Below are 24,241 nucleotides of genomic sequence, written 5' to 3'. Positions count from 1 at the left end.
TATATAATGAAACCTCTGTTTAAAGTAAGTTAGAACTAAACTGCATGTGGGCAAAACCCCGACACTATAGTTGGTTGGTCGGTCTTGAATGAATTTCTCCCACATCCGAAGACATCACTGGTCCACACCTTCATTCAAGTTCCAGCGACAAACTGGGGCCAAAATCACAGCAATAAAATAAACTTGACCAGCCCTGGCTGGACAGCTCGGTCGGTTAGAGCAGCATCCTAATACACAAAGGTTGACAGTTCGATCCCTGGTCAGTGCACATACAGGAACAGATCAATGTTTGTCTCTCCTGCTTTCTCTCCCTTCTTTTTTCTCTAAAATCAAAAAATAAATTTTTAAAACTTAATTTAAAGCAAAGTGAAGAACTCGCTGGCTGCGGGCTACACAACACAAGGCACTGCAGACTCGGCGAGCCGTCTTCTCCGCACACAGGCTCCTGAGAGGCCACCCAGACGGACCGCGGAGAGTGCGGTGCAGGTGCGGCTCATCTCAGACGCCAGGGCCAGCCTGCACGCCCTCCAGCACCAAGCAGCACCTGGGATGGGCCGGGTCCTGGTGCCCGTTCCTTACAAGTGCCCTAAGCAGGACCGAACAGTGTCTCGGGTCAGATCGGAACGGAACCCGCTCAAACAGGCTCAAGGGTGGATCTTCTGAGGTTCTAAGTACTCGTCCCACCTGGGCCTCCTTTACCAAGTTCTGCCGGACCTGAATTCAATGCATTCACACTTGGGTAGAAGAGGGGTTACAAGGTGGGGCGCAGCCCACAGGACAAGCAAGACACCCAGAAGAGCACGGAAAACAAAGCCAGGACTCCTGTATCTAGTCATCTCGTCATCGGGTAACCAGCGGTTCCTAAAACTTTCAGTCTCCACTACTTGAGTGCTTAAGTGACCCGCACTCGGCAGAGCTCTGCGCACACAAGCTGGGCCCCACAACACCCCCAGCCTGACCACACCGCCCCCGGAGCCCTCGGCCAGGGGGAGCAGGCAGTGCCTGGGGTGCAGGCGACCCGGCAGCCAGGAAGCCCACCCTGCTCCTGCTGCCCAGCGGGCTTCCCAGGAAGGAACCTGGACGCAGCCAGAGGCCTCAAGGCTCTAACAACAAGGAAATAACACCTAAAACGCCCCCCCAGCAACTCCTTACAAAACAAAACTCTGTCTTCACAGACCAGGGCCCTCGGCAACCGAGCCTCGGTTGTGATGGAAACTGCCTCCGGTGACGGCCAAAGGACAGACCTCTGTGACGAGTGTCCCTCCTGTTCAGCAGGCACCTAGCACTCACAGGACTTCAGCAGGACACAGCAAACCCCTGGGCTCTTCAGGACACCCTGCCATGAGCGACAGGGCAGGGCGCACACGGGTGTGGCCTCAGACATCCCCTGATGCTATGACCACTCCTCTCCCTGCCCCCCCCCCCCCAGCACCATGTGTCATGGGCTGCGGACTCCGAGCACATACATTGTCATCATCCTCTATGGCCTCCCCTGTGAAGTACAGCACAGCCCGCGGGACGATCCGCTCACGGAAGAAGTGTCCGATCTCGAAGTCAGAGGCTAACGTGAACTCAGAATCTTCATCCTGGGAGGGAAAACCCACGTGTGAACTCACTTGCATGAGATCAACACCATGTTCTCCCACCCTCCCCCAGCCTGCCTTTCTCCTGACCCAGTTAAAGCCCCCAAGGCAAGCCCCGCAGGCAGACAGCAGCTTATAGCAACAGGAGGGGGGGGGGGAGTGCCACCCACTTAGGGAACACATGCTTCTGTCCCACCCCCGAGGGACAGGGAACCCAAATTTACCCCAGGGTTTTAGAGAGGAGGACCACGGTAAAAAGAAAAATCGGTAGCTACTTAGGAAACACTGACTTTAACAGCAAAAGAGGAGGTTTCTGATGGCGACATGGTCTTACCAGTGACTCTCCGTCCCCAGATGCTGGAAAGAAGACAAACACTTCACGTTACACTGATGAGCAAACCCACCCCAATCCCACACAGGAGACTCGGCTGACAGGTAAATGAAACATCGCACAGACCGAGGTCTTCACTGGACTGCCTGAGCTCTGGGCCTCCTGGTGGCACCCCACCCTGCCCGCCTAGCCCAACCCACCCCTCTCCACCCACAGACCCAGCTGGCTGGAGGACTCCGGCCTGCAGAGGAGGTCTGGTGGCACCCACCCTGCCCTGCCTAGCCCAGCCCACCCCTCTCCACCCACAGACCCAGCTGGCTGGAGGACTCCGGCCTTCAGAGGAGCGTCTGGTGGCACCCACCCTGCCCCGCCTAGCCCAGCCCACCCCTCTCCACCCACAGACCCAGCTGGCTGGAGGACTCGGGCCTTCAGAGGAGCGTCGGCCCCGGTCTAAACTGACAGGTGGGAGGACTCCGAGTGGCCCGACTGCAGCTGCTGGGTGCACCTGTGCTGTCGCTGGGGCTCTAACCTGTGTCCTACACAACTACACGTGATAACGGGGCAGACAAACGGGACAATCTTTTGAGCTTTCAAGTTCAAGAAAGGTCAACACTGGCTTTTGCCTGGGAAGGGGAAGGAGAGGACAGTGCTGAAACCTTCCTGCCGCGAAAGACCCCGTGCCGCGCGTCCCTCTGGGCGCCCACCACACAGCACCTCACTGCGCTCACGTGATGCTGCGTGTGGGTCCTCAGGTGACACACAGACCGGAGGCCTGAGCATGACGGGAAAGACCAGGACTAAATCACATTCAGCGAAGCCCAACGACATTCAAATGATCGAAGGATTCAAAGGCCCTACTTTCAGAAATGCTGGTTCGAGGCCCTGGCTTCCATCAGGAGCTGAGTGTTGATTTTGCTGGCCTCACCCCTGCCTTCCCACCTCCACAAGTCTCCGACTGTCCCCAAAGCTGTCCACTCCAGAGACACAAGTGCTGGGTGGAAACACCACCCACGAGGCAGTGGCCCCCAAGCCCTGGCACCTGTGTAAGCAACCCCACAGGCTGTGAGATTTAGGTGTGAGAGCCCTGGCTGGGGGTCAGGGGTCAGCACAGGGACCTTCCTCACTTGACTTCTGGATGTTTTGTAGGTTTAAGAACAAAACCCACTAGACTGACCAGCCATCTTATGTTTCCTTCACTTCAAAAACCATCTAATCAATTCTGAGGTCTTTGGCTCCTCCATCACTGCCTCCCACTGCCAGCCTCTCTTCATTCCACAGGGCTTATGATGTGAAAGTATGTTCATCTGACTTCAAAAGTAGCCGTATTAAGTCATTACTTATGCCCACTGTAGGTGCACACGTCAGTGCTGTCTGGTATGTTAATATTATACAAACATGATACAGTCTTACAGTGCTTCAATTAAGAAAAAAATCAACCTCCAAATTCTCGAGTCCACTTAATTTCATCAATGCCTTAAAATCCAGTTTTAATGTATCTTCCAACAAATCAAAGCACCCGTATCGTGAATTCACGTGAGCACCCTCCAGAATGGCACAGAGAGCTTGAAAGGGCCCCCAGAGGAAACTGAACGATGGACACGACTACTCTCGTTCCCCAGACCAATGCAAAGCCGAGTCCCAGGGAAACAGGGACTCTGACCAGGGATTGGACTGGACGGGGAGGGGGAGCACGAGGCTCCGAGCCGAGGTCACATCAGAGACTGAGCCCCGAGAGCGGGCCCCCCCCGCGGCCCGGGACAGGCAGCCCAGGGCAGACAGCCCGAGCTCCCCAACGTGGCAGGGCTCTCTCAAACTGCTTTTGCTCGGGAAGTGAGGAGCCATGCTTTCTCTTGCTTCAGCGTGACCCACTGCTCCGCCTTCACGTTCTCTCAGGGTTAGAAAATTATATTGAGACGTCCAAGCAACGTACTTTCAAAACCAGTTGCTCCCCTTTCCTAGCTGGAAGGTTCCACCTCTCTTTTAGGACTTAGGGGGAAACAACACAATAGAACCGAAGCTTCCAGGCCGTGTTCCTGCTCTTGGCCTTTCACACTGGAAATCCAGCTGCTCATTAGTCACAAGAAACTCCCAAAGCCCTGGGTTCCCAGAACCAACAACACCCACCAAATCATACCAAGTGCCGCACACAACCTAAAATGACACCGACACAGGTAGAATCAGGGACGCCACTCTGCACACCCACCAGTCCACTAACGACACCCCTGCAGGGGTCAGGACCAGTGGGACAGGCAGCGTTCCAGACGCCTTCTCTGCCTATGAGAGTGCAGATGGTGGGCGCAGGCAGGGTCAGAGCATGCCCTGTGCCTTCCCTTCATTCATAGCCATCAGCTCTGTCCAGCACAGGCTGTGTGCAGCACCCTCAGGAGCCCTTGGGCTTGTCTCACGCCTCGGGGCACACCCTGCCAGCAAATGCTCAGACTCAACCCAGACAAAGCCAGGAGCTGACTGACACAGGGCTGGGGGAAAGGAGAGGGTGGGTCCTGGGGAAGGAGCTGGGGCCGCCGCCTCTGTAACAGCTCCTGCAACACACACTGAACTTCTGTGACTTTTGCCTAGTTTCATAAAACAAAAACTCTTCAGGTTTCTCCTGGTTACTGAAAACAGGTACTAAAGTAGGCCTTTCACAAGAATGGAGATTTTCAGAGAGCAGGAGACACTGTACAAAAGCAAGCTACTCACCTTTCAGGGGACTGAAGAAGTTGAAAAATGAATCGCTGGGGACTTGCTTGGTGATTGTTCTGACAGTGCCTCGACCCTTGTGTTTCTGCTTCTTCTTGATCGTTTTGACTGTAACGTTTTTTCCTTTCTTCCAGTCAATAGTACACCTACAGGGACAAGCCGGACACGCCCCGTGAGAGAAACCGATTACAGATGCACCCGCAAGCACACCACAGCTCTAGGCTTAACCTGGACAGCAGAAGCAAACCCACCTGCAAGCAAGCCCTAGACACCCAGTCCACTGCAGGCCGGCGACAGAGGCAGGCTGCCCTGCCAGCCGAGTGGGAGCATCCCATGCTTAGGCTTCCAGAGCTGCGACGGCATTATCTCCCCAAGACCTTCTGCACAGTCTGCAGTGTTTTCTGTGCCCAGCCCCGATCAAGGCAAAGGTGCCTCGGGAGCCTGTCACCTGCTGGCCCTGGACAGACCTAGAGCACACTTCAAGTCACCACTCACACATCCGAATTCTCAAGGCAGCTAAGTAAGTGGGACAAACAGGAGAAAGGAAGTGGCGACCACATCGATACTGACAGCCGGTGAAAACACACCAGCCCCAAGGGTGCCGAGCAGTCCTGGTGGCGGGTCAGCACGCGTGCTGCTACACTCTGACCCCGCCCCCCGGACCACCAGGCAGCACCTGACCGTGTCTGATGGCTGGCCCTAGAACACACCTGAAAAGCCAGGACTGCTTCCCACACGATGGCTGGCCCTAGAACACACCTGAAAAGCCAGGACTGCTTCCCACACGATGGCTGGCCCTAGAACACACCTGAAAAGCCAGGACTGCTTCCCACACGATGGCTGGCCCTAGAACACACCTGAAAAGCCAGGACTGCTTCCCACACGATGGCTGGCCCTAGAACACACCTGAAAAGCCAGGACTGCTTCCCACACGATGGCTGGCCCTAGAACACACCTGAAAAGCCAGGACTGCTTCCCACACGATGGCTGGCCCTAGAACACACCTGAAAAGCCAGGACTGCTTCCCACACGATGGCTGGCCCTAGAACACACCTGAAAAGCCAGGACTGCTTCCCACACGATGGCTGGCCCTGGGAAATGGTCCTTCCAAAATGAGCAACAAGTCTAGCAGGATTTTAATAATGCTCTGAATTACTTATCCAGGGAGATTCATGAGAACTCAGTTGGTTCCAGTGAATAAAAATAACTTTTTAATTAAAAATGAAATGATTTCCAAAGCCATCTCAAACTACATTTATTCCTTGGTGACTTACAGCCTGAAATCACCAAATTGCTTGACCATGAGTCAAAGGACAATTAAACTGCCCCATGAATTTGCAAACCAAGCAAATGACCTGCACTCCTCTGTGCTGACTCATCCACTCACCACCAAGCCTGTGCTGAGGGCATGGCCGAGCTTCACTGATGGCACGAGAACCCAGTCCCCTCACTCAAATGAGGACACTGGGCCCTGACTTAAACTCATCACATGTAACCACGTGACACATTTCCCAGCACCCGTCATCGTATCCCCAAGCAGAAAGACTATTTAATTTAAATCTTTGTCTACTGGGCTAAGCAGGTTAAGAGCTTTCTGCTTCAGTCCTGATTTCTAACTTACTCGCAAAATTCTACAATCATCTCCTAGTTTTGTTTCAGAACAAGAAGTGGAAACGGCGTTCCTTACCCGTCACAGTCAACTATTTCAGGACCTTCAAAGGAGAAGGGGTCGGCCTGATCTGGCTCTGACTTCATCTTGTACGTTTTTGTCAGGACCAAATTGGTAAAGTAGTCGTTGGGTTCAAAGTGGAACTCTAATACAAAAGACTAAAAAAAAAAACTCAGGGTAAGCACCACCTAAAATCTACAAATACCTTTGGACAGACTTTACAAGCCACATAGTACTTACCGGAAACCAGCTCTCCCCGGTAGAAGCCATACTGAAAAGTGCAATAGCGTGCTATGTAACAAGAAAAACTTCTTTATCGCAAGAAACGCCAGCACCAAGTTGAAGCACAGGGTAGGCTGGGGGCGGGGGGTCTGTATGCACGTCCCACTCAGTGAAGGGCTGTCTCTGGGTGGGGGGAGGTCTGAGGGAGAGGCTGGGCACAACAGCCCTGCCCTCCTCTTTCCCTCCTGGACGCAACAGAACACGCGCTCTCTGCCCCGCAGTGACAGTGGAAGAGCAGCGTGGGGGAGGCAGAGGGAGCCACGGAACACCAAGGACCAGGCCACCCTGTCACAAAGCACGCCACAGCCTGAGGAGCACCACAGGAACACGGACAGAGCTGCGCAAAGCCACAGATAAAACCCGATGGCCGAGAGCAAAGGCACTCCTACGCACGAGTGCCACAATAAATGAGAAATGAAGAGATGCCTCGGTTTGGGGACAAAATGTAGAAAGGATATGTGGTTCCATCGTGTGTTTTGGGAAACCAGGAGTACTCACATACTTTTAAGTAGTTTTTTGAAGGACAACTTGGCAATATCAAAATAATTACTAAAATAAAAAAGCCCATCCTAGTACTGCTATCTTGAGGAATTTGTCCTCCCTGAGGAGGGAGCTACCTGAATGGACGTATGAGTATGTGCACAGACATTCACTCAACCCTTGTTTTTAAAGAAAAAAGACAGCCTGGGTAAGTACCCTATAGTTCACAAAGGCTGACCCAGTAAGGCAGCCTGGGCTCACTTCTGCCTGCAGTACTGGGCAACTCTGGGAAGTTACTCAAGGTCTCTGTGCTTTTCGCATCTGTGAAAGAGAAATCGTAGCCTCTCCCTCGACTTGACTTGAAGATGAATCTATGAAAGCAGCGCTCAGAACAGAAAGGGGGGAATGAAAACAGTCCTTTCCAAAGAAGGGCTCAAGCAGACACAGGTGACTGGAGGACTGGGGGACTGTCCAATTGGTTTCAAGAGGGATGGCAGCAGGGTCTGGCCAGGGGAAGTCCGCTGACCTTTGCAAGAGCCATGTGGGCTGGAAAGGAAAGGCAATCAACAAACACAAGCCACTGATTTGGCGAATTCAGGCTCAGCAGGACAGAAGGCCACCCCAGGGCATGGAAGCTCACGTACCCTCTCCAGCAGGAAGACAGAGGGGCAGGCAGAAGGGGGCAGACAGGGCTGGCCCAGCCAGAGGGGTGCAGTGCTTGGCCCTTGCACACGTCCCGTCTCTACAGGGCGTTCCTCACTCCTTCTCCCTTGTCCTACCCCCACTTCTCCGCACCAAGTGTGTGACTTACTGCTTTTTCATCTTTTCCAGTTGTTTTCTTTTCTTCCCTTAGGCCTCTGTTTACTCAGAGTAACCCAGACACAATGGGGATGAGCCAAAGTGTTCAATGGACCAACAAAACAAAGGCCCAAGGATGAGGCCACGTCATTGGTGCCCCCAGTCCCACCCATAGTTAAGAGTAAGAGTGGATCTCCTTTCTGCCCACCACATCCACTCGGTGGCTGCTGTCTTTGCCAACACTCATGCCAGGACGACTAGGAGGTCCCCACTCCACCCCCCTCTACGGGCCAGGTGGATAACAGACACAGGGGACTGACTCTGTGCTCTGCTCTAAGCTTGAAATTACTTCAAAATAAAGACCCAAAGACGGGGACTACCACACAAAGCAGGAAGAAACACTGCCAGCAGGTGGCCTCAGGTGCACTCACCTCTGTAGACCCAGTCACTACGCTAAAGAAAGTGTCAGAAATTCACAATGCAACAACTCAGAGTGGGGTGGCGATGGGGGCCCATCAGGGGATGCTGAAAAACTATCCCACAGCCAACACGTGTGCCAACAACCACGCCGCACCCAGCAGCGCCCGCACGGCGGGGACAGCAGCGTGACAGCGCCTGCACTCTCACCCACGTGCTGGTGTGGCAGAGCGGCGACCGCAGAGAGGGAAGGAGATGGGGCGTGGGCGGCGCCAGCGCACGACCCTGTTTCACTCTGAAGCTCGGAGGTTTCGCCATCTTTAGATGTAGCTTCAATGTCTTAGCTGCTTCATGGTCATTTTTAAGAGGACAAGACTAGGGGAATCGGCAGCAGCAGCTATTTCTGGAAGACGGGCCCTCTCTGCTACGTCCTCTGCAGTGAGCACACAGGGCCCTCACAAGAGAGCAGGACTGGCCGAGGCCCGCCACCGCCTGGGCTCCGTGCTCTGTGAGCCAGCCGACAGGGTGAGAAAGAAAGGAGACGAGCCCAGGAAAGCAACATACAGTATCTAATAAGAGAAAAGGAAGAAAAAAGGAAACTGACCCAAAGAGGAAACATCAGTAAACTGAATCTGGATGAATGACAGGTGAGAAAGTAGTGTGGGGAAAACTCACAGAATCTTCAAGTGCCCTGACACGCAGGACTGAGAATTCACACATCTCAGCAAACGAGGCCCTGTGGCCTAAGGCGGCCTCCAGGGGGCGCTACCGCAAAGCCTCTGCACAGGTGAGAGGGCTTGCCGGGCAGAGGACAAGGGAGGGCACTGGGTACCCGGTGCTGCAGTAGGAGAGAAAGGGTCCCTTCGCCAGGGAGCAGGCATCGCTCCGGCTCGTGTCCATACCCCACCCACTGAGGGATAGCTGACTGTCACCTCCCAGAGTACAGCAGACAAGAGAAGGGGAAGGGACATATACAGCTGTGTTCCCCTGCACCAGCCTTCAGCAAATGTCACCTGCAGGACTAGAGAAAGAAATTCCGTTCACACTGGCCCTCATCCACTACCTGGGCCTGGTGCTCTGCAACAAGAAGGGAGGAGAAGACCCAGAGGAGACCCAGACTAGGTCCCCACCCACGGCCCACGGGGGCTTGTCTCCAAGACCTGAAACTGAGAGCCACCAGTCAGTCAGTCATGTGTCAATGGAAGTACTATAGCACTGGAATGGAACCCGTCAGCCACAGCCAGGCGGACAGGTCACGAACAGTGCCCGGGGCAGCCAGCTAGGCCGGACGGCTGTGCCATGCCAACGTGTCTCCAGAGTCAAGGGGGCCCGTCCCAGCACTAGAATGACACAGTGCAGCAGTGCTGGGGAGGGTGGGTTCTGTGACAAATCAAAGGGCAGGGAAGCACCTGTCAGCCCTATTTTTCTGCAGGTACTGTTTAGAACAGACACCAAGGGGTTTGTCTCATTAGTATCTTGGACTCCTGTTAAAGTGCTGCCCACATCTGTACACATACCCACCACGCTTTTAAGCCGATTTTACAGATGCCAGATCCTTGAAAATTTAGGAGGCACTTAGGAAAAGGACGGTCAAACTGCTGAGAAACTATAGCACAGCACAGTGGACACCCAGTCCAGGCCTGTGTCTGACCCCTGCACCTGCCACCACACAGCAGGTGCCCGAGTCACCTGCCAAGCTGTACCAGCCCTCAGGGAGCATCTCACTCAGGACACCTGGCATGTGAGTGGGGTCTGACTGCTCGCCTGGCCCCAAGCTCTTTACCCTCAGTGGTCAGACGCCCCGACACCAACCAGGAGCTCAAATAACCAGTACTCACCATAGGCTGTCCAGGGTCTGAAAACTTCACCTTAATATCCTGCAGGTGTTTCAAGATTGGCTCATCGTATTCCTAAACACGAAGAGAAATCTCTAATGAGCTTTTTAAAACGGACCCACGTGTGCTCGGTCACTGCTGCGTCACCCCTGGATCTGGACGCGGGAGCTGGTGCAGTCCTGCCCTCGTCAGGTACCATCTCCCAGGAAGCCCCCATCCATTCGGACGGCCAGTCCGACGGGGCAGCAGAGAGGAGTCCTGTCACTAGTCACCATCAACACCAGGCACCAAGGGCAATGTCTTCAATGCTGGGATAAGAGCCCTGGCTGCTCTCACAACAACACCAGCTGCACTGTACATGGGGACAGAGATGCCTGCTGTCACCTGACATGTCAGTACTGAACATCTCTGGAGATAGAATCACAAGAAACGCCTGCATCAGCTGCTAACACTGGTGGCCAATCCCCTGCCCTCCCACACTGGCACATGGCAACAAATATCCAAAACCTATAACATAGGCACTCACAGTCAAGAACACTTACAGGCGTGTCTGAGACCCAACATTCAGCATTATGTAAGAGCTCGCAACAATGGCTACATGCTTTCACAAGAGACTGTCATTCGAACTCAGAAGTTTACCAATGTTTGTCATTTGAAAAAGTCTAAGAGAGAAAACACCGGAAAAGGAATAACTAGCCTGATCGAGTGGTAGCGCAGTGGACAGAGTGTCAACCTGGGACGCTGAGGACCCAGGTTCAAAACCCTGAGGTCGCCGACTTGAGCGTGGGATCATAGGCATGAGCCCCTGGTTGCTGGCTTGAACAAGGGGTCACTGGCTCAGCTAGAGCCCCCGGGAGTCAAGGCACATACGAGAAAGCAGTCAGTGAACAACCAAGATAACTCAACTATGAGTTGATGCTTCTCATTCCCTCTCCCTTCCTGTCTGTCTCTCTCTCCCCAACCCCTCCCACCCCCAAAAAAGAAAGAAAAGGAATAGAGACTTAAAACCCAGTGACCACATGCTAATGAGACACTTCATTTGATAAAGTCACTTCTCTACCCCTGAAGTCTAGGGACTGAACCGAAAGATTTCCTGAGGTCCCATTAAGTCCTAAGAATTGAGTCTGGTAACTACCAAGTCTCCAATTGTTAAGTTCTTTTGACAGTATGGACAGAACAAAACACTGCAACACAGGTACACAGCAAATCCACAGACAGGAAGGAAGGAACCTCAGTGTGAAGAGTCAGACCCTAACTTCCAGAGGACATGTGGCTCTCAGGCTGTGCACCCCTGGTGGAGCCTATGCCAGGCTCCGAATCGTCAAGAGGAAAGTCACCACTAGTGTGTCTCCAACTACATGGCACCGGGATCTTCAGACTCTTCCCCCTCAACCTAGTAGCGCTCACTGGGTATTTCCCGAGCCCCACAAGATAACCACTATGCCTTTCACGTCCCTGAGGACCAGAGCCTCGCGTGGCCACAGCAGGCACTGGGCACCGCAGGGCTGAGAGCTGCAGCTGCTGTCCCTGACTGCCTACTCTGCTTGCAGGCATCCACTCTACCTCCGCCCCCCAAACAGAGAACCCCAGACGAGTCAAGTCCATCAGCAGACCTAACAGCTGACCAGGATGGAACCTCCAACCATTATCTAACAAGTCACAGTGCAAACAGCATCTCACCACTCCCTCAAATAAATGAGCCTCCAGAAGTGCCAGCATGTCCTTCCACAGCTGTAAGACAGAGAGCAGCAACACTCCATGTGGCTTCAATGCCGAAGCAGGCCACCAAGACAAGGTGTTGGCAAGAATGAAAGCGACTCCTCGGACCTATGTCCAAGTGTCCTACTGCCCTCAAAACCAAGGGAATGCACAACGAAGCACCATGGCACCCCTAACTCTAACCAACACAAGAGCCAGGCTACCAAGCAAGTCACCTCCTCTGGACCAGAAAGCCCCATCAGCCCAAGCCTGTCAGCACGCACAGCGCGCCCAGCCAGCCACACAAGCATCACCTGGAGCACATCAGACAGAGCCCTGCAGGTCCCACCCGGAAGCGCAGAGCCTATGTGTCCCTGGGATGGGCACACGTACTGAGGTCTGAAAAAAACTGAACTTTGAGTCTGTCCATCTGCTCCACTATGTGGTAAACTTCCACCCTGGGGCATACCCCAGTCCCATGAGGGCTTCTACACACACCACTCTCATGACATGGGGGTGCGGAGGCACTGAGGATACTATTGAGTTTTTTGTTTTCAGGTGAGGAGGGGAGATAGTAGGGTAGCCTCCTGCATGTGCCCCCCCCACCGGGATCTACCCGGCAACCCCATCTTGGGCCGATGTTCAAGTACCAAGCAATTTTTAACACCTGAGGATAACACTAGGCCCAACTGAGCAATCCTTAGCGCCCAGGACCACACTCAAACTAATCAAGCCCAGTGGCTACTAGAGGGAAAGAGAGAGAAGGGGGAGTAGCTGGTGGTCGCTACTCTTGTGTGCCCTGATGAAGAATTGAACCTTGGGATGTCCACACGCCAGGTCCTGCTACTGAGTTTGAAAAGCTGCCCAGGTGGTTCTAACATGCAGTCTGGGTGAGAATCTGCAGGTCTGGCTCGTGGCCTATGACCTGGCTTTCCCACCCCACCTGGAGCTGTGCAGGAAGAGGAGGCTCGGGCAGGAAGGCCAGCTATTTTAAGCTGCGTGCCAGAGGCGGTCACTGTAGAAGGAGCATAGGAAACGCTGCTCCCGTCCTGTCCCGAGCTCCCGCGCACAGGGGAGCACTGCGCCAGGAGGGCCCGTCCTGTCCCGAGCTCCCATGCACAGAGGAGCACTGCGCCAGGAGGCCCCGTCCTGTCCCGAGCTCCCGCACACAGGGGAGCACTGCGCCAGGAGGCCCCGTCCTGTCCCGAGCTCCCATGCACAGAGGAGCACTGCGCCAGGAGGCCCCGTCCTGTCCCGAGCTCCCGCGCACAGGGGAGCACTGCGCCAGGAGGCCCCGTCCTGTCCCGAGCTCCCGCACACAGGGGAGCACTGCGCCAGGAGGCCCCGTCCTCTCCCGAGCTCCCGCGCACAGGGGAGCACTGCGCCAGGAGGGCCCGTCCTGTCCCGAGCTCCCGCACACAGGGAAGCACTGCGCCAGGAGGGCCCGTCCTCTCCCGAGCTCCCGCGCACAGGGGAGCACTGCGCCAGGAGGGCCCGTCCTCTCCCGAGCTCCCATGCACAGAGGAGCACTGCGCCAGGAGGGCCCGTCCTCTCCCGAGCTCCCGCACACAGGGGAGCACTGCGCCAGGAGGCCCCGTCCTGTCCCGAGCTCCCGCGCACAGGGGAGCACTGCGCCAGGAGGGCCCGTCCTCTCCCGAGCTCCCATGCACAGAGGAGCACTGCGCCAGGAGGCCCCGTCCTCTCCTGAGCTCCCGCGCACAGAGGAGCACTGCGCCAGGAGGGCCCGTCCTCTCCCGAGCTCCCATGCACAGAGGAGCACTGCGCCAGGAGGGCCCGTCCTCTCCCGAGCTCCCGCGCACAGGGGAGCACTGCGCCAGGAGGGCCCGTCCTCTCCCGAGCTCCCATGCACAGGGGAGCACTGCGCCAGGAGGCCCCGTCCTCTCCCGAGCTCCCGCACACAGGGGAGCACTGCGCCAGGAGGGCCCGTCCTGTCCCGAGCTCCCGCACACAGGGGAGCACTGCGCCAGGAGGGCCCGTCCTCTCCCGAGCTCCCATGCACAGAGGAGCACTGCGCCAGGAGGGCCCGTCCTCTCCCGAGCTCCCGCACACAGAGGAGCACTGCGCCAGGAGGGCAGCCGAGGCAGTGAGGTGCGGAGTTCTGGGACCCTTTAGACCCGTGCTGCGAACTCTCACGGAAAGTACAACAGAGCTTGCTTCCGGCCGCACCGTGCTCAGAGAGCAGCACTGCAGCGACCGTCCCCGACAAGCCCCACGCAGAGAGGACCGTCTCCTCCAAATTCGGAGCAATGAACACCTAGACAAGTCAGCCAGTGAGACTTTGGGCAGGACTTACTTCTGTATTCTGGAAAGTTCTACCATAACTCAGTTCAGGGAAAGTCAAATTTGTTTCCTTTTAATTGATTCATCATTTCATTATAGAAAGCCTGACAGATCAAGACAAAAACAGAAAGAGTGGCTATTTCAAAATTGTTTTTTTAAATACACTTCCTCTAGAACATTAACAAAATGCTACATATTTACACAGCTAACAAAGATACACAACGGACCCATTTCATATTTCAAAAATCCATCAACAAAGATGTCTAATAACTGTGGTAGTGCAAGTGTGTGTGTGTATGCACACCACGCACACGCTCACCCCTCACATCCCCACCTACTCACACCACAGCAGGATGGAGAGGTCTCAGATCTGCTGGCAGGCTTTCTGGGCGCGAGGCAACAGCCCCATACCAGGAGGTGAGCTGACTCCGAGTCCTGGCTCGGAGCCGCGGGCCTCCCCACAACAGCCACAGCTCCGTGTGTGGGTAGGGGTGTCCTCAGCAGTAACAAACTCCCCCGGGAAATCAAGACTGCTCCTCAGTAGGGGCGTCCCCGAGAGTGCCTTTCCACCCACAAGGAAACCGCGGAACGGCGGGTGAGCAGCTCAGACAGTGAAGACGGAAGCCCCGCCGGCAGGTGGCAGTCTGCTCACCTGGACCAGCTCACTCAGCATATCCACGTTTCTGAAGATGGTGAACCAGAACTCCGGGATTCCTCTGGGGTTTGGCTCTTCTGCCGCCACGGCTTCTTTCTCTGCTATAACTACTTTATTTTTCATGTCTCCCTAAAAGTTAAAGATGTAGGGAAAAAACCACAAAGCAACAAATTAGTGAACACCACAATGAATTAACACAGAGTCCCCCAGACTACGGTCACAAAGCCTGCCCTTTGCTCTGCACCCTAAGACCACTGCACCCAGGGCGCAACGACAGACATTTCTGGGGACAAAGCTCTCAAGACACTCGACCCAGAGCAATTCCATGACGTCCTTTAAACTGGCTAGAGGTGGTCCAAGGCCATGCATTGGGAAAGGCCCTGAGAGCTGGCTCCCTGAGGTGTCCCCCTGGGGGTGACTGCCCAGCATAGTGCACACCGCTCCAGAGGCTGCAGCAACAGAAACGGCCACGCCCCTGTACATCCAACTAAAAGAGCTGGCGCGAAAGGTCGCATCAGACAGACACCGCGCGGACATCAGCGTGGTGCCCAGAGGCTAGGTGGCAAGACAGACAGCAGGACCCCGAGGACGGAGGTGAGGCCAGCAGTGCGCAGGCCACGGGAAAGTGGGAGTGCTTCGTCACGAGGACCTGACGAGGAAACAAGCAGGTGGCTTCTCCGATGAGCAGAAGCAGTGTTTCTTGAGCAATGCGGGCCTGACTCACAGCTACACTGACCCAGCCACGGCTTCAACTAGGCTCTGCACAGCTTTACATCAAACCACACGCCCACTGAGGCTAACATTTCAGAAAACCTTAAAAAGTGTCACCCCAATAAAGTCAACAAAAAGGGAAATAAATCCTAAGCCTGACCTGTGTTGGCGCAGTGGATAGGGTGCCAACCTGGAATGCTGAGCTCTCTGGTTCGAAGCCCTGGGCTTGCCCGGTCAAGGCACATACGACAAGCAATCAATGAACAGCTAGAGTAAAGCAACTACTTCTCATCCCCACCCTTCCTTTGTAACATCAAGAAATAAAATCTTTAAAAAAAAAAAAAGGAAAAAAATCCTAAAAGTTAATCTTACAGAATAGAAGCTACTTGTTTCCCAAACAAAATCAAACACAGTGAACCTCATGGCAGTGGAATGGAACCCATCATCAGAAAGTCTGTGAGCAGAAGACGGACAGGGCATATCACCAAGAGGACACCTAACCCACGGACCTAAAGTGGCAAGAGGCAGCCCTCTGGCCACGTCCCCGTTTCACTGGCCCTATAGCAGGGAGCAGGGTAGGGGCAGTGTCCAGCACCTCACCACAGCCCGCCTGCACAGGACACTGACAGGACTCTCACTGCCCCCACACCGCCTGTGTCCTGAGTGCAGGTGCTGGAGACGACAGAGAGGGGAGACCGCGCCTGGGTCACCGTGCTGACGGGACCGGTCAGATGCCAAGCCCGACAGCTGCTCAGTCTTCAGCCATCAGGACATCTAAACACCTGGCCTAAGGATGAAGCAGCGCCTCCCATTAGGGCTCTTAACTTGGTAAAGTCAGGACAATCATTAAAGCTGTTAAAACACTTATTTCGGACGGTATTACGACAACACAAGCCGCGGTCATCAGAACAACTTACAGCCAACTTGTCCTCCTCTTCGTTCTCACAGCGCCACTCGGATTCCGCGTCCGTCGGCTCGGCATCACCCGTGACGAACTCCCTTCTCTAAGGGAGAGCGAGACCTTCTTAGAGCTGTGTCATTCGAGCTCAGGCCAGGTCTGTAACTAGGGCTAGGGGAAGACTGAGGACTGGACGCCCCCAACACTCTGAGGCTCAGAGTGCCAGGGCCCACAGGACAACCTTCGAGGGCCCACTAGGTCAACCTGGAGCGAGCCAGCGCAGCGAAGAGCACGCCCACCTTGTCAAAGAGAGGCTGGTAGAGCGCGGCGTACTTCCGCTCCAGTTCGTGGACCTCCTCGTAGAACTTGGCCTCTATGTGCGCACACCTCACCTGGAGCTGCTTCAGGGCGTTGACTCTCCTCTTCACCGCTCTGGGCAAGCTGCAGCGGGCGACACGGAGAAGAGGCACACGCCTGCAGACTCAGGCGGCACACTCGTGTCTCATTAAACGTAGGTTAACACAGAGTTCACATCCTCACTGTGAAAACAGCTCAAGGCGTTAAGGAAAGGGCATGCGTTCCAAAAGGGTTAAAATAAGGGGGATCCCTGGGCAGAGAGCTCAGTTGTTTGGAGCATCACCCCCAAAGTGCAGAGGCTGCCAGTTCAATCCCCAGTCAGTGTACATACAGGAATAGATCAGTGTTCCTCTCTCTCTCCCCAAGATCGATAAATAGAAATAAAAAAAAAAACACACAAAAATGTGGGGTGAGGAAGCTGACAATACTTCATGAAAGTAAAAATAATCAAACATGAAAGAAACTAGCTAAAGGAATAGAAATGAAAAGAACTCCTGTCTTTTCCTTACAAAATCAGCAATTAAAGACACATGCACTGCCCTGGCCAGTTGGCTCAGTGGTAGAGCGTCGGCCTGGCGTGCAGGAGTCCCAGGTTCGATTCCCGGCCAGGGCACACAGGAGAAGCGCCCATCTGCTTCTCCACCCCTCCCCCTCTCCTTCCTCTCTGTCTCTCTCTTCCCCTCCCGCAGCCGAGGCTCCATTGGAGCAAAAGATAGCCCGGGCACTGGGGATGGCTCCTTGGCCTCTGCCCCAGGTGCTAGAGTGGCTCTGGTCGCGACAGAGCATCGCCCCCTGGTGGGCGTGCCAGGTGGATCCCAGTCGGGCGCATGCGGGAGTCTTGTCTGACTGCCTCCCCGTTTCCAGCTTCAGAAAAGTACAAAAAAACCCAGAAAAAATAAAAAAACCTCATGCACCGCCTCAGCAGGTGGTGGCACAGTGGATAGAGCATCAGACTGGAATGCAGAGAACTCAGGTTCGAGACCCCGAGGTTGCCAGATTGAATGCAGGCTCATCTGGTTTGAGCAAGGCTCACCAGCTTGAGCCCAAGGTCTCTGGCTCAAGCAAAGGGTCACTCGGTCTGCTGTAGCCCCTGGTCAAGGCACATATGAGAAATCAATCAATAAACAACTAAGGAGCTACAATGAAGAATTGATGTTTCTCATCTCTCTCCCCTCTTGTCTGTCTTTACCTGTCCCTCTCTCTGAAAAAAAAAAATAACGTGAAATAAAAAGTGTTTAAAAACAAAACAAAGAAACTCATGCACTCGTGCACATGCGTGCGCACCCCCCCCCCCCCACATTTGGTAGGTTGAGAGCAAAGCAGGCCTCTAAGGGAATCATCCACTTATAGGCAACAAGACACTGAAAATGTTCTAGCCTGAACTCTTGGTCACAGTCCAGAAGGCGGAGCAGTCTTGGGTCTCTCCAGACCTGCACAAGCCCGCTGGACGGGCTGGGTCTGCCCTAGCCTGCGCACTTAACGGGGCCCCCAGCGACGCCCAGCACAGGCAGTTTAGAGAGCTCGGACAGCCTGGAACCACAAAGGATCCTGTGCTGGGTCCATCATAGCCACGGCCACCTCAGGGTGAAGGCCCTTCACCAGTCACCTTCCTAGGACTGGTGCGGGGAGGAGCAAACACAGAAGCAGCAGAGTAAGAATTTAACAAGATGGTGACATGTACTAGCATCTGCACTGCTTTTCTGTATCGTTCACACATTTGGACGTTGTTTTTTAACTTTCAAGTCATCCTGGAGTAAAAAGCATACAGGATTCTAAGGAAACTGGACCCTGATGTCCCCTAGACGCCCTGAATCAGTGACAGTAACGAGTCTCCTAGTGACAGGCACGTCACCATCCCCACAAACCCTGTTCCCAGCCCCCTGCCCAGCTCCCGAAGCCAGAGCACTGGCAACCACAGCCACCAACTCCACATTGCCCCCCAGTGTCACTGCTGCCCCCTCACAACAGGCACTTAACGAGAGCCCTCCCTCTGGGCAGAGCAGCCCCCACACGTCCCCTCTCCACTGTAACTGCCTCAGAACACACCCAGCCATGTGTGTGGACCATGTAGAGTGTGGGACGTGCTGAGACCAAGCCTCAAACTGGCCTCCAGCTGGATGCCAGGGGCAGTCCCTCCTTCCAGAGGAGGACAGCCAGCACAGAGAAGAGCGACCGGCCGTCTTCCCACTGGGCAGTCGGCCAGCACACAGACCTCTTCTGAAAAGCAGTTGGTGGTTGCAAGCCCAGGCAGGTGAGCCAGCAGACTCAGAGCAACCTACCAGGAAGAGAAAGCGCCTGCTTCAGCTGGCACGTCCCTGTGCCACTGGACTCAGTCTCAAATGGCCACAGAGTGGCACTGCTCACGTCTCTACCAGACAGCCCCGTCTGCTGCATTCCCTCTGCAGGTCCGGGTCCCGCCCCCAGGCTCAGGACCCAGGTGAGTGCTCCTCTCTGGAGCCCAGCGCCGGCTCAGCAGGCAATGTCACCGAACGAAAAGCACACCACTCCTATTTTCAGCAACAGGGAAATGGTTTTCTCTTCCTTGTTCCTTAAATTCGTACCAAGTCTGATCCGTGGCATACTTACGTCTCGATGTAGCTGGAAGGAGTGTGGGAGACACTGTCGAGCCGTTCTTGCAAGGCTGCCAGGACCTGAGGGTTCTGCATCACCTGGTCTGTGAGCTTCTCTGTTAAGAGTTAAAAACAAGGCCCAACAATTTAAAATATGCCCGCCACAGAAAAACCAGCCAAGAGTCAAAATCACTAACACATATCTACTCAGCCTTGCTCATCCACTGTACTGTCTAAATATACCAAGTGACTTGCTAAAAACACATTCTGAAAATAATTAAAATATATTTTAAAGCAGGGGTTGGGAACCTATGGCTCGCGAGTCAGATGTGGCTCTTTTGATAGCTGCATCTGGCTCGCAGATAAATCTTTAATTATGGGAGTTAATAATCAGTGCCTACTGGTGCCCCAGCACACACCAGTAAAGCCGCTTCTCACCATTCCCTGCCGGCCAGACTCCGAAGTGTTCTCTGCCCACCTTCACCCCACAGCCTTCTCCTGCCCAAACCCCCTCCACAGGCTGTGTTCTAATCCCCGCCTTGCAGAACTCACTTGTCTCCCCCACACGGCCTTTACAGCGCACACTCAAGACAGCAGCAGGGAAGTGAGTGTCCCACCCACTGTAACCATGGAGTGGGCCACACCTGGCCCAGAGCGGACTCAGAGTATGCTGAACTGACCCCTCTTCCTGCCGTTGTGCAGAAAGCAAAGTAGTTTCCATCTGGGAGTTCTCCCACCCTCTGCAAGAAGGTGACGGGAAGCAGAACACACCAAGCAGGCACTCGTTGTAAGTGCCAGCAACCACTAACTCGGTGGCTCACGTACGTACTTGTGCACACACAAAACTAGACGTGAGGCGCACACTCACACACCTCCTCAAGCCCTGGCCACTGTGAGGCTCAGAAACAATGACACCTAGCATCGACATTTTGGTCTTTAACTCTCCCTAACGGGACACAGGTCTGGGGCAAGGAGAGTTCAAGGGAAAGTGGAATATCATCATTTGTGCCACAAAACTACTCAAAAAACAGAAAGGCACTGGAACCTGACGGGGACATGGTAAAAGGACACATAAGCTCGCCTGAATGCACCCACTTGTCAAGTGGGACAACCACACCAGTAAGACAGTGGCAATTGATACAGGACCGATAAGCAAGTAACCCATGTCTCTACCATAACACCAAAGGGGTGTCTTCTTTTACAGCTGCGATATGACAGGACTGAATCAGAAAACACCCTTTCACAGGCACAAGGGTCATTACTGACTCACCAAGGACCATCAATGGGTGCTGAAATCACTACATAAGCGTCTCACAAAACACAGGATATCCACAGGACCCTTACGATGGGGAAGTCTGGCAGACACTGTCTTAACCAAGTCACCGATCCAGGAGCTGTCAAGGGCCTAATTGCACTTCCCGCTGCACCAGGTCACCTACGTGGCAGCCTTGCCAAAACGTTAACCCTGAATATAACCAGGAAACCACCAGACCAGTCCAGGTGTGGGCACTCCCCAAGAGCTGGGGACGCAGCTTGCTGTCCGACCCCTGCGGTGAAGGGTAAGAAGGTGGGGGTGGCTCTCCATCAGAGGAGACAGAGCTGCATATAATGCACGATCCTTGGCTAGCCCTGGATTTGGGTGTGGGGTATAGCTGTGAAACAACTGCTCAGAAAAGGGGGGTTATAATACAGCCGCACACAGTACTGTAGTCATGTGAAGGTGTGGTTATGAGGATTCGTCCCAGTTTTGGGGAAATTTACAATACCTTGTTTCAGGGGCTCTTCAAGTTAGTATATATCCATAACTTGCTTTCAAAAAGTTCAGGGCGGGGGGAGTACAGATAGATTTGAAAACAGAGGGGAAAAGATACACCTATGAACTAAGTGACAAAACATGGCATCTGCGGCCTGCCTCTGGGCAGTCGGGAAGAGAAACTGCACGGAAAAGGCTGGCGTTCGTTCGTCACCACTGATGCCAGTGTCTGAACTTCCTAGAATAAAACACATTCTTTCTAAGTACTGATTTTTATTGTGATTATTCTGACTCTTCCTAAAACCCTCGTGTACTCCTTCGTTATTGTTACAAAGGGTTCCAGAGCAGGAGACCCCTCTGCACGCACACCCCCACAATCAGCGCACTGACCTGTAGTACTCGCATCTTTAGCGGCTTCCAAGGAATCTGAAGGAACCCCATCTGAAAAGCTAAGACAGTGCATTAATAAAAGTATTACTGTAATGAAAGTTCCAAAGGGAAAGAGCACAGGGCATCTTCTCATTTCACTGGTTAGAGGTGTCTCAACAGTACCTTCAGATTTGGCAGAATACAAGTAGGGACACACGTGTTACATATGAGAAACTTGACTGAAACACTCCACAACTCCATCACCCCCCCTACACACACACACACAAAATAACCCATAGGTCTGATTTCCAACCTGGCCAAAGCTTCCAAATTTTCATCTCTACAACTTCTTTCCTCAAAAAACCTTCTCCCTGCTCTCAACCCAAACCCACTAACCAACAACCAGGATCCGTGGTCTGGATGGCTGCTGATCAAAGAGCTGCCTTCCCAAGTTCTGAGGACACGTGCCTGCGGGCCACAGTGCTGTGTCAGCTCACCACATGCACTTTCCAAAACTCAAACCTGAGCCCGCCAGGCAGCTCAGCTGGTCAGAGCATTGTCTGATACACAAAGGCCATGGGTTTGAGTCCTTGTTAGGGCACATACAGAAACAGTTTGATGTTTCTCTCTTTCTCTCAAACTGACTTTTTAAAAAAATAAAACAAAACTACTAAACTTTACATGCTCGCTTAAATTTTCAAAGATGGGCCCTGGCCGGTTGGCTCAGTGGTAGAGCATCGGCCTGGTGTGCAGGAGTCCTGGGTTTGATTCCAGGCCAGGGCACACAGGAGAAGCGCCCATCTGCTTCTCCACCCTTCCCCCTCTCCTCCTTCTCTGTCTCTTTCTTCCCCTCCCGCAGCCAAGGCTCCATTGGAGCAAAGATGGCCCGGGCGCTGAGGATGGCTCTGTGACCTCTGCCTCAGGTGCTAGAATGGCTCTGATTGCAACAGAGCAACGCCCCAGATGGGCAGAGCATCACCCCCTGGTGGGCGTGCCGGGTGGATCCCGGTCGGGTGCATGAGGGAGTCTGTCTGACTGCCTCCCTGTTTCCAACTTCAGGAAAACAAACAAACAAACAAAATAAATAAAATATTTTTCTAAGATGCCTGACACACCTCCCTTACCAAAAATAAACCACATAAAACATTACACACAACCAAATGTGACCTTCAGAATGCTCCACAAAATAAAAGTTTCCACTTGACTATGGGGCTACAGAATGTTAGGGCGGTGTCAAGTCAATCACAGGACTTTACCTGGGGCATTCAACCCAGAAGAGCAAAAGGATCACTTCCCACAAAAGGTTTTAAGTATCAATATTTGAGACATTGATGTCAAAGTAATTTCTCTATGGGCTCAAATACACAGGGAAAAACACAGAAAGAGCCATCAGCTAACGCCTCAAATGTTCACAAATATGGTCGGCCTGTGGTTCATCAGCTAAAATTTAAACTCCAATAAACAAAGTCCATTTAGGCTTACCTGTTATCTGCCATCTGAATGTTTTTATATCCTATAAATTAAAAAAAATTGTAACAATTAACATCACTAAACATTTACAAACAAAAAAAACTGTCAAATGCATTCTCCCACCAGTGTTGTCTACAGGGCACAGCCTACTTACTAGCAGGGCAGGAGGGAACTTTCTGGGCTGGGGAAGGATCTGAGCTCTCCGGTCAGGTACTGGTTACGTGGATGCAACGTGTCAAAACTCAGACTCTACTTGGAGCTGTGTATTTCAGCGTGGGCATACTCCACTCATAAAAAACTTCTCATCAGTACTAAAATGGCCAGACTTCAGAACAATCTATTATAATCTGCCTTTCCTCTAAATTTTAACCACAGGAGTATGTTCTTGTGCTTGGCCAGTTACTTCAGAGTAGTTCTGAGCATTTACTGGTGTGTATCGTCTTTCACTCTAACTCAAGGAGACGTGACTGGTTTATTCTATACGTTCTTACTTTGACACTGAAGGTGCCATGCTTGTGTAAAATTCCACATCGTCCCACTTTCACAACACAGATAAAACTTTTCAAGTGACTTTTCTTATAAATATTAAAGGTGGGTTCTAGAACATTCACTTTTTTATAAGAACTTGATAATAATAAAATTTCAAAACCCTATCTAAATATATAAAGACTACTTAAACAAAAAATAAAGGCTTGAAAAAATAAAAATAAAGGCTTGGTGGACCCTGGCCAGTTGGCTCCATGGTAGAGCGTCCGCCCAGTGTGTGGATGTCCTGGGTTCGATTCCCAGTTAGGGCACACAGGAGAAGCAACCACCTGCTTCTTCACCGCTCTCCCTTCTCTTTTTCTCTCTCTCTCCTTCTCTTCTCCCGCAGCCAAGGCTCCATTGGAGCAAAGTTGGCCCGGGTGCTGAGGATGGCTCCATGGCCTCTGCCTCAGACACTAAAAAATGGCTCTGGTTGCAACGGAGCAACGCCCCAGATGGGCCGAGCATTGCCCCCTAGGGGTCTTGCTGGGTGGATCCTGGTCGGGGCACATGCGGGAGTCTGTCCCTGCCTCCTCTCTTCTCACTTTAAAAATAAAAAAATAATAAAGGCTTGGTGATGAAGGGCCTTTAATGTTAGATGCAATAAGTACACTCCAGAGTATTCCTGAAAGGTTGTTCCTGGTTGACAACTGGTCAGTTTCACTTGCAGGTATTTCAGCAAAGTCCAAACCCCTCCATCAGAATACTGTAAGGTAATACAAAACAACAAGAAAACTTCATATTTGAGAAAAACGCTTTGCCTGATTAGACAGTGGCACAGTGGATGGAGCATCGGCCTGGGACACTGAGGACCCAGGTTTGAAATCCTGAGGTTGCTG

At 53.2% G+C, this 24,241-nt stretch overlaps 1 protein-coding gene and 1 non-coding gene across 5 annotated transcripts in view; both read right to left on the bottom strand.

Moving 5' to 3' along the window:
- Window positions 1-24,241, bottom strand: part of NAP1L4 (nucleosome assembly protein 1 like 4) — a 46,071-nt gene that overhangs the window by 9,248 nt on the left and 12,582 nt on the right. For all 4 annotated transcript variants that reach the window (XM_066252319.1, XM_066252316.1, XM_066252317.1 and 1 more), the window contains 11 exons: window positions 22,890-22,920; window positions 21,429-21,487; window positions 19,302-19,401; window positions 16,658-16,799; window positions 16,378-16,464; window positions 14,747-14,878; window positions 10,099-10,170; window positions 6,302-6,441; window positions 4,615-4,760; window positions 1,918-1,940; window positions 1,467-1,586 (listed from right to left, as the gene is read on the bottom strand). In XM_066252319.1, the coding sequence (XP_066108416.1) occupies window positions 1,467-1,586; window positions 1,918-1,940; window positions 4,615-4,760; window positions 6,302-6,441; window positions 10,099-10,170; window positions 14,747-14,878; window positions 16,378-16,464; window positions 16,658-16,799; window positions 19,302-19,401; window positions 21,429-21,487; window positions 22,890-22,903 (1,035 nt within the window). In that variant the 5' untranslated portion in view covers window positions 22,904-22,920. The remainder of the gene's footprint in view (window positions 1-1,466; window positions 1,587-1,917; window positions 1,941-4,614; window positions 4,761-6,301; window positions 6,442-10,098; window positions 10,171-14,746; window positions 14,879-16,377; window positions 16,465-16,657; window positions 16,800-19,301; window positions 19,402-21,428; window positions 21,488-22,889; window positions 22,921-24,241) is intronic.
- LOC136321263 (small nucleolar RNA SNORA54) lies at window positions 9,406-9,528 on the bottom strand. The gene has a single exon (XR_010728533.1). It is a non-coding gene; the product is annotated as a small nucleolar RNA SNORA54 (small nucleolar RNA).

Source organism: Saccopteryx bilineata, chromosome 1 (assembly GCF_036850765.1).
Source record: "Saccopteryx bilineata isolate mSacBil1 chromosome 1, mSacBil1_pri_phased_curated, whole genome shotgun sequence".
NCBI classification, from domain to species: Eukaryota; Metazoa; Chordata; class Mammalia; order Chiroptera; family Emballonuridae; genus Saccopteryx; species Saccopteryx bilineata.
This window is presented reverse-complemented; position numbering and strand designations above follow the sequence as displayed.